Genomic DNA, 18,511 nt, shown 5'->3' with positions numbered 1-18,511 from the left:
TTTACAAGAAGTAGGACTAGAAACTGAAATCACTGAAAGCTCACTTACTACTCTGAACATGAGACACTGCAGACAAAAGCATGATCATAGAGTACTGAGTCGCCAAAGAAAGACTGCGCACATCTGGCCATAACAGCTGCCCCTTCAGTGCTTGTTGTAATGAAACTCGCATGTTTAATGGTTTGGGGGTATTCTTTTGCGACATAAAAGTTATTCAAGGTATATCCACAAATTCATTCTGAAACATTACAAATGTTCAGTGGTGGCATTTATTTAAACATGTTCATCTTTCTCAGCTGGTGGGAATGAAACTCCAGGTTGATTTATTCATTAGAGCAGCGACCCGACCCAGATTCAGCACGTTTTCCAGTACTGCAAGCACTTCCAAAGCAAAAGGTAGCTAGGTCGTGCTAAAAACTGCTGGATTTAGCTCGCTTGGCTTTAGCCTGGAGACAATGACTAGTGAGTACCCAAAAAAGGTAAACACGGGAGGGCAGTCTAACGTAACTGAGAGAAAAGCGGTTGTGCGATGAGTTTGGGGCCTCGGCACTTGCCGTAGCCCCTCCTGTTGTGGAGCCGGCCGCGCCTGCGCGCTGAGTCCCGGAAGTGGCGCTCGGGATCCCGGGACAGCGCGGCAGCTCTCTTCAAAGCGGCACCGGGCGTTGATACCCGTAGTCGCCGCCATGAGTCGCAACTACAACGATGAGCTTCAGTTCTTGGAAAAGATCAATAAAAACTGCTGGAGAATCAAGAAGGGCTTCGTGCCCAACATGCAGGTGAGACGGGGAAGCGAGAGCCGGTGGCGGGGCCTTCCCGCCGGGGGCTCGCGGCGCCTCGGCCTCCCGCCGGGCCTCCTCTCCCTCCCGTTGCCCCACGAGCGCTGGGGCCGCCCCACCCCCGTCAAAGTCCCTCTCACCCCACCCTCTGGCCTCGGGACCGGGGTCCCGACCCCGTCTCCCCGCTGAAAGGTCTCCAGACCACGTGGACGAGCAAAGCGGGGTTTGTCTAGGCGGGTTCCCAGCAAGTGCGAAGGCGGCGTTTGCAGACCCTTTCGCACATGAGTGTCACAAACGCACCGTAAGAGGCGTTCCATTCCCGGGCTTCGGGGACGTTCGTTGCCTTTTACGAGGGGGCACGGCCAGTCCGGGGTAGAGTCGCTGGGACTGGAACTCCATTCCTCCACGTCCCGCTGGTCATGTGACCTTTACAGATGGGTGTTCGCCGAACCAGATTGTAGCATTCGCTGCTCCGCGTTGGTTTTTAATAAAGCGGTTTTGTTCCTCACGGCAGCCTGGAAAGTTCACAGGGCAGGCATGGGGTTGACACTGGTTAACAGATGGATACAGGTTTCAGGTGCACAATTCTACCCATCATCTGTGCACTGCATTGTGTGTGCACCACCCCAAGCCAAGTCTCCATCTGTCACCATTTGTCCCCTCATTACCCTCTTCTGCCTCGTTCCCTATATCCCCTCCGGCCATCACCACACTAAAACCCACTGATACTGTACAAGCACAAAAACGCTGAGACCTTTGGGCAGTAAGAGCAATTGAAAGACTTTTATCACATGTACCAAGTGTTTTACCTGTTACTTTCTTAAATGTGGCTTTGAGAATAGGAGAATGAATAAAACAATTGGTGAACCTTTCAAAATACTACATTTTTAAGATATACAGTTGACCCATGAACAACTCAGGTTTGAACTGCATGGGTCCATTTATACATGGACTTTTTTTCAATAAATACTATAATTTCCTTTTCTGTAGCTTACTTTACTGTAAGAATATAGTACTAGTACATATACAAAGTACATGTTAACTGTTCATGGTATCAGTAAGGCTTCCAGTTAACAGACTGTTATTCGTAGTTAAAAGTTTTTTTTTGGGGGGGGGGGGTTCAAAAGTTAACAGATTTTCAACTACTTGGTTGCGGGAGGGGTTTGTCAGTGCCTTAAACCCCCACATTTTTGGGGGCAACTGTGTTTAAGGATGGGAACATCTTGTACTTTTTTATAGGAAGTTTTCTGTTTGTTTAAGGTAATGTGAAAGTATTTTATAAAGAGTAAAGCAAAATGAATATTGCATACGGTATTTGTATTCTATCCAGTGTCTGTATGTCATGTACATGTGCTCAGACATAGTTCTTCATTTTCTTTGGCACCAGGTTGAAGGAATTTTCTATGTAAATGATGCTCTGGAAAAATTAATGTTTGAGGAATTAAGGAATGCGTGTCGAGGTGGCGGTAAGTGCATTAGAATTTTGTATGTGGTCATGTAAGTAATGTCTTTCCTGTAGCCTGAAAAATATGGTAATTCAGATTATTATTTAAAAGTACAGAAATATTGTCAGGAAACGACCAAGACTTGAAATGAGACCCAAAAAACTGTTTTTAATTTGTGCTTATATTGTTAGCTACCTGACCTTGTAGAAACCATTTGGAGTTGGATGGAACTGGTTGGTTTTGAAGCCAACCTTGGATAATAATAAGAGCTATCATTTATTGTGCATTTACTGTGTGCCAGGCACTTTACCAGGTGCTTAACTTAGGTTATCTCATGGAATTCTTAGAGGAATTCTAAGAGGAAGATACTATCTCCATTTTAAAGATGTGCAAGTCAAGGTTCAGTGAGGCTAACTAATTTTAATTGTCCGAGGTTGCACAACTTCTTGGTGACGGAGCCAGATTTCAGACCCAGAAGTAACTGATTCCAAAGTCAGTATTCTTAACCAGTACACTGATTAGCCTTACTTAACTTCAGTTATCTCATCTATAAATGACATTTTATTAACCTATTTTGCAGGATTACAGTGAACTTATGAGAAAATGTAAAAAGCTCTAATAGTAATGGTGGAATTGAAATCTAATTTTAATCCTTTTATTTTTTAGATCAACAAACTTAGTCCCACCTGCCTCCTGCCACAATATGTTCACTTGCCTAAAATGACAGCGACCAAGTGACAGAACTGGAGCTAGAATAGAACCCCAGTTCCCTGACTCTTAATCCAGTGTTTTTCCAACTCCATATTGCCCCTCTTTGTCACTTAGAGTAAAACCAGTATTGATGTTTTTTGATAAAAAGGTGAACTATGAAAGAATACATTTTTTATATTGACAACATAATGTTTAATAATTATGTTTTACATTTCCCAGTACATTTGCAAACAGCCTTCCCTGGTTTGCACAGAACACTGACAGGTGTTTGTCATTCGTCTGGTCGCCCTCGCTACCTCTCTGCGCATGTGCTGCCTTCTAAAGAAGCCGCCTTCACACTTCCATCTCAGACATCCTTTTATATTGTTTTAGTAGTCCTAATCACTTCCCTTCATGTAATGCAACCTAGAAATATAGAAATATACTTACTAAAAAGCAAATGTGTCCTCTAATTTTGAATTTTTGTCTTCAGGTGTTGGTGGCTTCCTGCCTGCCATGAAACAAATTGGCAATGTGGCAGCCCTGCCTGGGATTGTTCATGTGAGTCCATGTTCAGAGCTTTAATCATTTATATTTTCTCTTAGTCTAAAAGTTTGTTGAATAGATAAATGACCATGCCTAACTATAGTGGTGTCATTTAGACCAGCGGTCGCCAACCTTTCAGACCTCGTGTACCACCGGTTGGCGACCACTGATTTTGAACATCTAGAAGTAACCCTGGGACATAAAGAAATAATGGGCCTGAATAATATCACAGATTCTGGTTGCAGCCTACAAGTGTTTGAGAACTTTGGAAGTAGTTTTTAATGTGTTCTTGTTTTTTTGTCATTATACATCGTTTTCCCTGGATTAGTATACACCACCATTGTAGTTTTCACTGGCCCCATTTAAGAGAATGATTGGAGAAGGAACGGAAAGAAGTTTAAGGGTTGGGATTGAGAGGGGGAGAGGACAGTATAGTATTCTGGATGTGATTGAAAAAGAGGGTAGTGATGAGGCAGAAAATTAGTTACAATACAGAGCAACCAGTTGCAGTCCAGGAGCCGGGGGAACCAGAGAAGGCTCCAACCCAGGAATGAATGAGGGGAGTGAATTAATGGAGTCCCAGTGACCTGGAGCTCAGGCCTCAGGCCCCAACAGAGGTGTTCTTACTCATTCTCAAGATGCTCATTCTGGCCTTCAGGCTGTGGACTGGGTGCGGCCTCTCACATGACCCTGACCTCTCCCCCCAAAAGCCCAGGACGCCACTCCTCCCCTCCAAGCCATTCTGCGCAGACAAGGGGCCAGACCAGCATCCTACTCAGGTTTCCTGGCCTGTGCCGCCTTGGGCCTCACCCCTGCGTCTCCCTGTCTGCTGAGGGTATCACAGGGATGGTGGCCTGGGCCTCTTGCTCCTCCTTTTGTTTAAGGAAACAAGTAAAACGAATGTTATTAGCTTGTACAGGGGAAGAAAAAAAAAAAAGAAAAAGGGTAGTGAAGGCAACAGAGATAAAACTGGGTGGTATAAGTGAGCCCCCACTGCAGTCTAACGTTCAGATTCCATCATTACAGGTAGATGTTAAAAATGGATCCATTCTACAGACATTTTTTGAGGTCTTAATGCCAGTTTCTATGCCGGGCAGTGGGGAGGCAGGGATAAAAAGACAGGGCTTATGGATATGAAGAACTCACAGGTGTCTGGTATCTCCATAAATCCTCACCCTGTTTTACCTGCATTCCTCCTGGATCAGAATCCCTTTCTAGGTCCCAGATGTAGAAAGTATACAGTATGCATACCATTAAATGGATTACATTTGTCTGTGATTGCTTAAATACCAAGGACCTATATAAATCAGATACTTCTCTCCTTTTAACCTGACATGACCACAACTTGTCAGTGTCTATCTTTTGATGCCTTTAAAATGTGATGGCACATCAAAGGTAGTCTGTGGTCCACTTGTTATCATGTTATACTGAGGCTTTTCTGTTTAGGTTTCCTTAGTTAGTGGTCAGACTTTATAAGAAGGATTTTCTCCACTGTATTAACTTCGTGATTAGGAATGTTTACACCTAATCTTCACCAATAGAGAATATTTTATGAAAATAGGATCTTGATTTGGGGAAGGCTTTAGCTTGCAGCCTCTCTGAGAATTAGTATCAGGATCATCAGGCAACCAGAGTGCCAGGTTAAACAAGCTGTATTTCATTCTCTAACTCTCTTTCAGCGATCTATTGGGCTTCCTGATGTCCATTCAGGTTATGGGTTTGCTATTGGGAATATGGCAGCCTTTGATATGAATGACCCTGAAGCAGTGGTGTCCCCAGGTAAGGTGACTGCATGCTGCTGTCAAGTGTGTATCTCCTCTCAGCGTATCATCGCCTCGGTGAACTAGAGCATGGCTGCTTCCTGTGTGCTTCTCTGTCTCACCCAACACTATCATTCCTTTTCCTTGTTTACTGAGAGAATTCATTGTGGACACTCAGAGGCTTTTAAAATATCAAGTAAAGCATATAGTTAGGAGAATGCTTCAGGCTCTTACTATATGCCAGGCGCTATTCAAACATTGGCTACAAAACAAACACTTTCCTGGCAAAGTATGTATCTTTATGTCACAGTTACCTCTTGGGCAAATTGCAGCATTATTGTAAGGATTAAATGAGTTAAGCTGTGGAAAATACTTAGAACAGTGCTAGGCACATAGCAAGTACCCGGTGTTTGCTTTCATTGTCATCATCATTCACCTCCAGTGGTATATGTCTTTCCTGCTGTGTGTGCTTTCACTGGAAATAATTCACATCAGAATCTGAGGGGGGCAGGGAAAGTACAAATCACATCTTGAGAGTTTTGCCTCTGGCACTGGTCAACATGGATGTTGCAGACAAATCCCCTGCTGGGAATAACAAGGAAGGCTGGATAAAAAAAAAAAAAAAAAAAAATTATTTGAGAGCTTGGGAAAGTTATTAGGGCAGCAAGAATTTGTGAGGCTACAAGCCCCACATTGAACACTGTTTTTCTCGAGGTAATGGAGCTTTCACTCAGTAAGGATATAGAGGATTTGAACAATTGACAAACTTGACACCTTGACCTCTAATTTACATTCATGGTTGTGTGTGTGGCTGTCTTTAAACCCTCATCAGTGGTGGGCAACCACAGGTCGCAATGCCCAGCTGCCTGATTTTCCTAATATTTGACTGACTTTTCTCTGTTTCGTAGGTGGTGTCGGATTTGACATCAATTGCGGGGTTCGCTTGCTAAGAACCAATTTAGATGAAAGCGATGTCCAGCCTGTGAAGGAGCAACTTGCCCAAGCTATGTTTGACCACATCCCTGTTGGGGTTGGATCCAAAGGTGTCATCCCAATGAATGCCAAGTAAGCGCACAAGGTTCTAATAAATGGAGTGAGAGAAATAATGCCCGTAAGACCCTCACAGTCATTTCCAATTCAGGACACTTAGGAGATGGGGATTGTTCAGCCTCTTGACAGGAAGTGGTAATGAATTGGTTTTTTAAGCATGAGGTCCAGCCCACTTTGAAAAGCATGCCTGGAACATATAAATAAATACTACTCATTTTTATAAATGTTTAGATAGGAATTTTGTCCTATAAATAATGTTTGAAGTGGGCTATAGCAGGCAGGAACATTAAACATTGCAATCTCTCCTGGCACTGTTTTGGAAGAGGTCTGGACCTTAGATGAAGATCAGAGAGCTTTTTCCTTCTAGGGGTTTTAATGTATGTGCATCTTGGCTTCTAAATGCAGGTGCAGTAAAGCCTGGTCTTTACTTTGTACTTTTATTGTACTTCTGTGGAGGTAGGAATAGAGCTTAAAACTTGTGTTGCCTAAGGACATTTAGATAGCTTTATGTATTATTTGACTAATTTTCCATAAATTATTAATGAAGGCAGGTAGCTGTGGTAAAGTTAATGGTAAATAGTGACATCTGATTATGGTCATAAATCTTTGGCTGCTTGATTAGCACCTCATGGAATGCAGGATCAGAGAGGCAAATCTAATGTAAATAAGATTTGAAAACTATAAATAAAGAGCTATATAAATGTCAAGGAAGAACTGTAATCATCTCTGATGTAGCATTTACTGTTTTATATTACAGTTATTTATGTAGCTGCTTTCCTGAGAAAACTTTAAAGTTGCTGAGAGCATAAACTTTATATCTGGCGCAATGCCTGGTACACAGGTGATAGTTGATAAATGTAGCTTTTCCTCTACCCTTTGAGATTTTCATCATCCCTAGGTTTTGATCTGCCTTGACTGTGAAATGACCAGCACCTTATTACTCACTCAGAGACTTGGAAGAGGCCTTGGAGATGGGTGTGGACTGGTCGCTAAGAGAAGGCTACGCCTGGGCTGAAGACAAGGAGCACTGTGAGGAGTATGGGAGAATGCTGCAAGCTGACCCCAATAAGGTCTCTGCGAGGGCGAAAAAAAGAGGCCTTCCTCAGGTAACACTCACTTTGGAGGGGGGACATGTTAATATTTTTCATATTATTTTTTTGTTGGTGGTGGAAAAAAATGTGTCTTCTATGTAGGAAATATACATCCCCAGATTTTTTCATAGTATATCAAAATGAGCACAAATTTGTTTGTGCTTCATTCTTACTCTTTTAAAACGTTATCAGGATCTTGCCAATGTCCATAAGATAAAACAAGATACCATGAATTAGAAGTGGATGGGAAAAAATGGTATCAGGCTTAAAATGTATGCTAAAATTGTTTTGACAATCTAAGATTTGGCTGAAAGTTTTCTCATATCTAAGATGAAAAGAGATGCCTTGTCAATTATTGGTATCCATGAGATAAGAATATACCAGAAATTACAACTAATTTTGATGGCTTTGCCAGTAATTCACTGTGACCTTGGGCAAGTCTTTTTTGCCTATTTGGGTCTCATTTTCTCATCTGAAAATTGGGATAATTAAAGCTAGGCAACTTCTAAAAACTCTTCAAGCACTGCCATACTCTGGTTTCCTAAATCATCTATTAGCTCCAGTTAAGGGACATAGACTTTCAATGATGGATAATGATGTCAGTGAACTCATAGTTGTTCATCTCCAAACTTGACCCTTCTCCCAATAATGTTTAAAATGTCCTTTGAGCCACTTAATGGTATGGTTTTTGGTTTATGAAGCTTTTGATATGTGTGTGCCTCAAGCAGATAATGATACAATAAACTTCAGGAGCTGCTGTGCCTTATCTCTGTTGTGTGGACTATTGCTTAAAATGAGTAAAGCATTTCAAAAGCTTAGAAATATTTTTGTTACATAAAACACTATTTGTGTGATTGTTTTCTTGTTTTGTTATTGTTTGTTTTTTACCTATTTACTTTTAAATGGATTTTTTTTATCAGATTAGAAGCTATTTTACCAGACATTCTTGTATTTTCAGTTGGGGACCCTGGGAGCAGGTAACCACTATGCAGAAATCCAAGTTGTAGATGAGATTTTCAATGAGTATGCTGCTAAGAAGATGGGCATCGACCATAAAGGACAGGTGTGCGTGATGATCCATAGTGGAAGCAGAGGCTTGGGCCACCAAGTAGCCACAGGTATATTCTGGACCTAGTTTTTTTCTTTTTTTAAAATATATTTTTATTGATTTCAGAGAGAGAGAGAGAGAGAGAGAAACATCAATGATGAGGCTTGCCTCCTGCATGCCCCTCTTCCCCCCACCCCTCATACCCACACCCCCACTGGGAACCTAGCCTACAACCCGGGCATGGGTCCTGACTGGGAATCGAATTGTGATCTCCTGGATCATAGGGTGACGTTCAACCACTGAGCCACACTGGCTGGGCTGGACCCAAATGTACGTTTTATGGGGAACTATATAGAGATTTAAGAAAGAAAGCTCTAGAGCTATCCTGTGTAGATTTTTACCCTGGTTCTTCTAACTAGACCTTGAACAAATTAACTTCACTAGGCCTTAATTTCCTTGTCTGAAAAAAAAAATGGGAATAATAATTATTTCATGTGGTGTTTTCATAGGAGATTAAATGAAATATATGTAAATTATTTACATCGGTGTCTGATGCTTGGTACTCAGTAAATGTTGGCTTCAGCTATTTTGTTGTCCTCTTAAAATTATTATCTGGCCGAGAAAGAGCAAGAAGGACCTTAAATGGGGAATTTATGTTGTAGACATAATATAACAAATATGTCTTAAATTTACGTACTGATTAGGTGTTACAGTGGATTCTGTGATGGAATAGGCAAGAGCTCTGCCCTCACATTGTCTCACGAGAGAGATGTGATGTTCATTACAAAGAAAGGGTAAAGACAGAAGGTAGTGATTGATTAAATATTATAGAAGAGACAAAGGAAAAACATGCCAATATTTCAGAAGTGGCTTCATGGCCACATAATGTTTGCAGTTTGGACAGTCATAAACAAAGGACACTCATGACCAAAAGGCAGCATGAACAAAAATAGGAGGCAGGGAAATAGTAGGAACATCGCTCTGAATACTTAATAGAATGTTTGAAAGGATTTATGAATATATGAAAATGTATAGAGACATGGAAATTATTGTGAACTTTAAGTTGCATATTATAGTTCATCCTTGTATGTACATTTCATCCTATGAGAATTTAATAATTTGTGCCAGCCTGACCCCTTAAAATATTTCATGTAGCAAATATATGGAGCATTTACTAGAATTTTTTAACTTTATGCTGAGTTCTTCTCTACACTTGTCATGGATTTGATTTTCCTCCAGGTCTGGCAACTTGTATCCAGTTCTTTTACACTAAGTCACTAAAAATTATTTTTAAAAACCATGATGATATAAAATGTTTACTACTTCTGTTCTTACTCATTTACATGCCAGTAAAGGAGTAACTAGTACATGTTGTTGCTGTGCGTGTACACACCTTGTTTCCCTTATAAGTCCCTGGAGGGCAGATGTTGTCTTTATAGCCCACTTAGCTTGTGTCACAGTTCTGATAGAAAATAGTCTCAATAATATATCTTGACCAAGCCAATAGATGAACTGAGAAACACTTCAAAGGGAAAGTTGTATTTAACTTCTTTTTTTTATAGAATGGGTTTGAATGTATTGTACCTTTCTGTAATAAATCTGAATTATTTCGTGAAAGCTGGCTGGTTTGGACTTGCTACTCTCTTGTTCCAGATGCCCTGGTTGCTATGGAAAAAGCCATGAAGAGAGACAAGATTATAGTCAATGACCGTCAGTTGGCTTGTGCTCGAATCGCTTCTCCAGAGGGTCAGGACTACCTGAAGGGAATGGCAGCAGCTGGGAACTATGCCTGGGTCAACCGCTCTTCCATGACCTTCTTAACCCGTCAGGTACTTAAAGTTGCTCTTCTGTTCCAACTTACTCATGATGAAGTTAAGTGCTTTAAACAGTGTAGTCAAATCAGGGTTTTGGAAAATGTGGTTTTGGAAATTTATATAATATTTAAAATATTGGCACTGTAAGCTTTTGGTATCTCCTTAAAATAAATAAGCAGACTATCAGGTGTGGGGAATGAAGGAAGAAAGAAGCCAACATTATTCCTGGAATTTTCCTTGAGCCTGGAGAGGCTAGAAGTACCATTCACTACGATTCAGAAGGCTGAGGAAGAGTCAGTTCTGAAGGGAGAGGTCAAGAATTGTCAAGAAGCTTTCCAGCCAAACTTGGAATTTATGGAATGGAATTCCTAGGTGGTCTAAAAGACAGTTTTTACCTTTATGTGAAGATGAGTAATACTACTGTTTTTGAACTCTTAAATCCCTCGCTCCCTTCCGGAACAGACTCGGTGGGATCAGTAAGATGAGTTTTGAAAAGCTGATTCTGGCTGCATTTAACTTAAGCTTTTTCTTTTAGGCTTTTGCCAAGGTATTCAACACAACCCCTGATGACTTGGACCTACATGTCATCTATGATGTTTCTCACAATATCGCCAAAGTGGAACAGCATGTGGTGGATGGAAAGGAGCGGACCCTGTTAGTACACAGGAAGGGATCCACCCGAGCTTTCCCTCCTCACCATCCCCTCATTGCTGTTGATTACCAAGTACGTGCTAAGCCATGTGTGGTTTCAGGCAGTGGGTGCATGCTTTGGTTAATTTAAATAGGAAAACAGCAGTTATGAAAAGAAAATCTGTCATCCATGAAAACTGATTTCTGATATCTGAAGCAGACTCTCCTTATCATCTATACTTTAGATTCTGTTTTTAAGGACTTTGAATGGTTGGAAGACAGGATTAAGATTAAACTCAATCTGTTTCGTTCGTTTTATCCTTTTGGTGTTGACTGTGATAGTTAGAAAGACCTTAACCTACTCCCATTTCACAGATGAGGAAACTGAAGCCTGGAGCGGCAGGTGCCTCACTAGGATGGTTCCTCCTAATGACCTTTCCCTGAATGCTTTGCTCTTGCCTTCAGTTTGCCTTCTGCTGCCTTACCAGTCTTCCCATTTTTATTCCCTTCATCTTTCCTCCCTTCTCTATTATCAAAGAATCAAAATAATGTCAATATAGATGTAGAGAAATGCCATTAGAAGCTCAGGTTTCTCCCACAATCCTCCAATATAAGAGGCAATTTAAATCTCAGGCATAAAAAGCTCATGCTTTTCTGAATTTTAACATGTTTGATCTGTGTGCATCCTCAGCTCACTGGACAACCAGTGCTCATTGGTGGCACCATGGGAACCTGTAGTTACGTTCTTACTGGCACTGAGCAGGGCATGACTGAGACCTTTGGGACAACCTGCCATGGAGCGGTAAGGAAAATAAAAACGTACTTAGAAATGCTCTCTTCTATTTAGTCATTGTTTTGAATTTTAACAGGTAAATGTACTTGATTGAGCATTAACAAAGTTGAGGTTTGGGTCTTGTCTTCTACCTGAATTTATTCCCATAATATATACTGTCTGGTGAACCAACCAAAGTCATCTATTATCTCTACTAGCAGGGTCATTGTCAGGCCAGCAACTATTTCTGATTTCTGCAAGTCCACAAAGTCCAGACCTCGGTCACACTAGCCTAACTGGTACAACTTTAACTGATGCAGGTTTACCTCACAAGTTATCTCATTCACCGGACCTAGTCATTTGCATAATTTGCCCCTTACCGGTGGGTCCAGTCAAGATTTGTGGGATATGCCCTATTTGCAAATCACAGCCTTTGGGTAGACTGCATAACTATATCAACATATTGCCTCTTCTAAGCAAGGCATTGGTAAACTTTTTCTGTAAAGCAATAGACTAAATACTTTGGGCTTTGGGGGTCATATGGTCTCTGTGGCAGCTGTTCCATTGTGCCATTGTAGTGGAAAAGCAGCCACAGACTGTACATAAACAAATGGGCATTGCTCTGTTCCAGTAAAATTTTATTTACAAAAACAGCTGTGGTAGGCCAGATTTGGATCGCAAACCAGTTTGCCAAGCCCTGTGCTAAGCCATTAGCGTGCTTAGCTAGTGCTGTGGTAGAAAATAGCTGTCTAGAATACCCTCTCATAGCACAAACTATCACAAATATGTTTTAATCCTACTCTTTTCTCTGATCCTTTTTCACTTCCAGCTGCCTCCCAACTCCTAATTTTAACCCAGTGATCAAAACCAGTATGACATGTCATACACACAAGCATCGTCTAGGGTATTTTTTATTGTCACGCTTGGGGAGGGGAATTTTCCTCTTGGCATCTGGTGGGTGGAGGTCAAGGATGTTGGTAAACATCCTACAATGTACAGGACAGCCCCCACAACAAAGAATTATCTGGTCCAAAATGTCAGTAAGGCTAAGGTTGGCAAACCGTTAATAAACCATAAAGAGTACAAAGCTTTTGTTACAGCATACATACTGTTTACAATTGAAAATTAATGTGTTTATATTGAGTTGATAATTAACAGTAATGAGAAATACAAAATTAAATTTATAAAGTGAAGTTCATTTCTTTCCCAATCTAGGGCCGTGCATTGTCCCGAGCAAAATCTCGACGTAACTTAGATTTCCAGGACGTCTTAGACAAATTGGCAGATATGGGAATTGCAATTCGTGTTGCCTCACCCAAACTGGTTATGGAAGAGGTAAGTGACAAAACCTTACTTTTTAATAACTATTTATTTTTTTCTCTGATTTTAAGAACAACACATGTTTAATTAAGAGATTTTAGGGAATACAAAAAAGAAAACATCTAGAATTCCACCAACCAGAGATAACTAACTACTCTTAGTATATTTTTACTTGCATATTTTACAATATTTTTATTCAGTTACTTAGCTAATACTTATTAAGCATCTGCTTTAGTTAGGTACTGTTTTAAGTGCTAGGAATACTGCAATGAACAAAACTAACATAAATCCCTTCCTTATGAAACTTTCCGGAATAGTAAAACTGGTAGTGCATTAGATAATAAGTGCTACAAAGTAAAAATGGGAAGGGAGATACGGAGAGATTGGGAGTGGGTGCAGCTTAAATAGGGTATAGTAAGGTGATGCTTGAATGAAGAGATGAAAGGAGTGAGGAACAGGCTATGTGCGTATCTAGGGGAAAGCTTTACAGGCATAGAGAACAGCAGGTGCAAAAATCCAAGTGAGATTACACTTGAATGTTTAAGAAAACAGTTTTTCAGAGTAATAGGAGATAGGGCCAGCAGCTGAGAGTGAGGACGAAGGAGAAAGTATGACATAATTAACTAAAAGAGAGAAAGAGTAATTTGTCTAGTGAAATTTTAGGTAATTTGCCAGGACAGCACCAAGGACACACTTGAGCTAAATTCAGTGGTTGGGGGTTGTCAAGTGCATTCAGATGTAGAAGTGCAGGCATGAAGTAGAGGTTGGGTTACCTTTTATATGTTTACTAGAGGCCCAGCGCACGAATTCGTGCACAGGTGTGGTCTGGTCAGCTGCCCCGATTGGGGCTTGTCGGCTGGGGGGAGGAGCCACGGGAGGTTGGCAGGCCCCAGCCCCGATGGGGCTGCAGGGGCCGATCGGGGGCAGGAGGACCGAGGAGGTTGGCCGGCCAGCCCTGCCCCCATTGGGCCAGTTGGCCAGCTGCAGTGCGCATCATAGCGACTAGTCGTTCCGGTCGCTTGGTTTTTATATATATAGATTTTTTATTTTAGATAGAGAGGAAGGGAGAGGGACAGAGAGATAGAAGCGTTGATCAGCTGCCTACTGCATGCTCCCAACTGGGAATCGAGCCCACACCTGGGCATGTGCCCTGACCAGAATTGAACCATGACCTCCTAGTTCATGGGTTGATGCTCAACCACTGAGCCACACCGGCTGGGCCAACTTGGGTTACCTTTAATCAGGGTTGCAAGTGCAGCACAGTGAATAAGAAGCAAGATTGTTGAGGGTGTTGCTAAGAGATTGTAGGTCTCATGGGTTTGCAGGGTTATCAGAGATGGAACACGATGGGGAGTGAGCTGGAAACCTAGGCTGTGATCACCAGCCTTGGAACAGATAATGAAGGACTTGTGATCATTGGTAATAAATTCTGGGGTATGACCCAGGGAGAGAATGGCCAGGGTAAGCATTGAAGGAACAGAAGTCAATGAACTAAGAAGCCAGGGTACTGAAAGGATCCTCTTCCTCGATACTGAAATCACTCAGAATTATAGCAGGAGAGAGTGACAGTGAGCAAGGGGCTAGAAATCTTCACAGAACGATGGGGAGTGATTGAGACTAACAGATCATTGCAACAAGAAGAGGTAGTAGATGGTAATAAATGCTGACTGCAAGATTCAAAACTGGTAGTGTTTAGGGAGGAAGGAGGGAGAATGGTCTGTAAAGAACCAGGAAGAGCAAGGACACGTGTCCCACTCCTCAGCCTAATGGCATGACCTAGTCTGTGAAAGAAGACAGCTACCATTTCAGAAAGTTGGAGGCAGAAGTAACATCCTCAGGGGAAATCCATGATTCAGCAAGAACGAAAAGTTGAAGGGAATGTTAAAGAAGGAAAGAGGGAAAGGATTTTGCACTTGACTCAATGGAAGGAGTTGCAGAGGCCACAGTGGAGAAGTCTCAGAAATCAGAAGAGAACAGAGATGGGCCAGAAGGGGGTATGTACGGAGCTGTGTACAGAGCTCTATGCGAATAGGTCTGGGAGACCTGAGCTGCTGTGTTGACGTAAATGGAGACAAAGGGTGTATGTGATGAGATTCATTCTAATGGTGGCAAAACAGTGAGTGTGGGTAGGAAGAAAGGAAGGGAGGTCTTGCTAGAAATCCACAGAATTTGTGTGTGTACATATATACACATATATGCAAACACATACATAGTGTTAGTTATATATATGAATTTTATAACTCTCCCTTCTTGTGAAGATAATACATGTTAATTCTAGGAATTTTGACAACTACCAATAACTCCACCATCTAAAGATATTTACCACTAATAGGGTGGTTTGGTGCATTTCCTTCCAGCTGGGTATTAGTGTGCATGTTTCATTCAGTTGTGTTTGCTGCTTTTCTTAGTTATTCAAGTGATACATGTTCTTTAGGGAAATTTTGAGAAATTTCGAAAATATATAAAACAAGGTGAGAGTGTTTATCTTACTACCCCTTTACCAACATGAACTTAATCATCTTTTTAATCTTTGCTTATTTGATAGGGAGGGAAAGTCTCAGTATTGTTTTAATGTGCATTTCTTTAATTACAAATGAAGTTTAACTCCACGTTTAACTCTACTCCTGCAGGCTCCTGAGTCCTATAAGAACGTGACAGATGTGGTGAACACCTGCCATGATGCTGGAATCAGCAAGAAGGCCATTAAACTGAGACCGATTGCTGTTATCAAAGGGTAGAACCCTGACTGTAGCCATGGACTCCAATGACCCTTACTGAAGTGGAAGTGGACCGAAATGCTCTTCAGATATCAGAACTCAGAGACCTGACAGGTTCCAAAGTGTGTTGCTGTAACCGCCCATTGCAAGTGGCTGATGGGGAGGCTGATGCCTCGAGAGCCAGTGTTATAAAATCACCTTCTGGGAGGAGTCACATGGTCCCCATTTGGAAAGGGATGCATACGCTTCCTCCTTGGTTGTCCACAGATTTTTAGGGAAACCTATTAGGGGATAGGGGTAGTTCAAGAAACCACCTTACTCAGTCATACGAATCTGTAACCATCAGAATGAACTTCTTTACACCAAGCTCTCTCTACATCCTGAGAGGTGTCAGGAAGAACATTCTGTTAAATGAGAAGGTTTTAGAATGTTTCCTTTCTGCCCTTTTTTGTCACTTTGTCCATTTATCCACCGTCTACCTCCTTCCCCTGCGCTGAGCAAAATCCTACCACTTTTACTGGGAGAGTATCCACGGGTCATGTCAGGATGTTAGATGATTGGCTGATGGGACACATTGAGGGGGGAATATGTGTGGCAGTGTGGGAATAGGGACCCAAAAGAAAATAATTTTTCATAGAGTTGCTACCTCTCATTCTAAATATAAGGCAGAGTTTTGACGTAGCCTGCAAAATGGCATTGGCTGGTATCTGTCATTAATTATGCCTGGTCTGGCAAACCTTTCTTAAATAATAACTTGCACTACAGCAGCAATACCTTTACATGGGTGATGGAATCATTATAGAAGCAGGAAACGGCCACATCTGTGATACTGGTTGCTCGGTGTTGACAAGTTGACTAGTTTTGTGCCACCTAATCACATTTCATGTTATGTACTGACACCTTCAAGATGTTAAAGTAGGTTACTAAGGCCTCAGTTGAATCCAAATAGCCAGTAAAGAGAAAAATCTAATAAAATTGTAATAGGTTGTTTATATTTTGTGTTTAATATTTTATAGCTTAGGACAATTAGTATTTGTACTTGTGTCACGTTGGTCAATGTTGATGTTTTCTGATTGTCTCCCAGGATGCTTTCAGAGACTCACCCTAAAAAAATATTCTTACAACTCATCCTGCAACTTAAAATAACTCTCCTCCCTCCCTCCCCCCACACCCCCATTGGACTATCTTCTAGATGCTATTTGGAAGGCTAGAGAAAAGCAGACTTCCTCTGTAAAATATATGATAGGAAATAACATAGCATGTCTTTACTCTGAGCACTCAGTAACTTAAAATATTTTCTATGGTAGAGCTTGAAAGTTATCAATAAATATACGTTAGGAATCAACATAATAGTTATAGGTTACTTATGCCTTCAGATTGGACCAGTAGCTGTACACAGAAGACTTAAGGGTACAAGTTACCAGTGAATGCTGGAGGGCCTTTAATTTAAAGATGAGAAACAGGCTCTTGGCAGGTGCTGGATTCTCTGGAGATGAGGCAACATTGGAGTGTCCATGCAGACTTCCTATAACTGGGCTTGCCTAATGGTATGTCATTTGAGACTAATTTAAAGCAAGGTTTCCTCCCAAAACTAACTGATGTCAGTGCAAGAAATGCTGCAGATTAACTTAGATACTTTCAGTTTTTTTAGACACTTTAAAATTCTTGACCAACTGGTATGGCTCAGTAGTTGAGAGTCAACCCATGAACCAAAAGATCACAGGTGCAGTTCCTGGTCAGGGCACATGTCCAGGTTGTGGGCTTGATTCCCAGTAGGGGGCATGCAGGAGGCAGCCACTCAGTGATTGTCTCTCATTGTTGATATTTCTATCCCTCTCCCTTCCTCTAAAAAAGACAAGTGTGGGTGGAAAAAAAAAAGTTACTCTTCAGAGAAAGGAGCAGGTAAGGGGAAATACAGAGAATAGTTTATGCAGTGGCACTTCTGCTTTATTAGCTTCTCCTATATGTAGCATTTCCAGTGAAGTTGGCCTTATTAATGACCACAGAAAGTAATGGTTAATATTTTGAGTTCAAAAAAAAAAGGTATAAACATTGTTTCCCTTGTTCTAAAGATGTTACTCTCCCATTTGAGGCAAAAAGCCACTTTAAAATAAATGTTCCAATGAAGCTGAAGTAGCCAGCTGTTTTTATTGCCCAGAATAAAAATACTCCCTGCCTCTCCATGTGCACATAGCTGGGAACGCCCTCTGATAAGCCCCTGTCCTGTTCTTTCAAGCATGAAGATGAGTCCTAATACTGTGCACATCTTGGTCCCTTTATAAGGCCTCTTACGTCAGCCGGTTTATAATTAATATTCTCAAAAGCACTGACATTCACACTGATGATGGGCTGTGGTATTCCTGTTGTCTGAATGTAGTTAGGAAAACCAGTCCATGAGACAGACAAAATATGAACACTGATTTTCTAATTTTGTGACTATTTCCTGGAGCAACAAAGAAGTGAAGGTTTAAAAATTCAACAAAATCTTGCAGATCTTAAGACACTCCCACTTTAATCTTCATATAACCTTTGAAAACTTGAATACAAGATAACATGTTTTTTAACTTTTCCTATTTTTTCTGCTTAACACTTCATTTTTTCTTCATGTTCACTATCAGGTTTTTCTCCTACTTCTGAAAATTGCTTGTCAGCATCATTGATGTTGCAGAAACATTCACAACCCTGTGCAAAACTCACACAGCCTATTTTGTCCTTATTTCTACTCACAGTCCTTTCTCTTTTTGCATCTGCTCCAATGCGTGACTATATCGGATTTTCATGTTGTCCAGAGAGCATGACTTGTGCCCATCTTGATCAGTTGAGTTATGAAGATGATGTTAATTATCCATCAG

General features: G+C 41.2%; 1 protein-coding gene across 1 annotated transcript; it reads left to right on the top strand.

Annotated features, from left to right (window-relative positions):
* The first annotated feature begins 603 nt into the window (after window positions 1-603).
* Window positions 604-16,841, top strand: RTCB (RNA 2',3'-cyclic phosphate and 5'-OH ligase). The gene is made up of 12 exons (XM_070410990.1): window positions 604-776; window positions 2,164-2,242; window positions 3,405-3,472; window positions 5,137-5,236; window positions 6,126-6,282; window positions 7,217-7,373; window positions 8,317-8,476; window positions 10,060-10,235; window positions 10,756-10,944; window positions 11,542-11,652; window positions 12,838-12,957; window positions 15,573-16,841. The coding sequence occupies exons 1-12, from the start codon at window positions 684-686 to the stop codon at window positions 15,678-15,680; spliced, it is 1,518 nt and encodes a 505-aa protein (XP_070267091.1). The 5' UTR covers window positions 604-683; the 3' UTR covers window positions 15,681-16,841.
* The last annotated feature ends 1,670 nt before the right edge of the window (window positions 16,842-18,511 follow it).

This window comes from Myotis yumanensis, unplaced genomic scaffold (genome assembly GCF_028538775.1).
Source record: "Myotis yumanensis isolate MYYU_CA2020_CCGP unplaced genomic scaffold, mMyoYum1.0.hap1 SCAF_3, whole genome shotgun sequence".
NCBI classification, from domain to species: domain Eukaryota; kingdom Metazoa; phylum Chordata; class Mammalia; order Chiroptera; family Vespertilionidae; genus Myotis; species Myotis yumanensis.
Note: the sequence above shows the minus strand (reverse complement) of the source record. Positions and strands in the feature narration are given on the sequence as shown.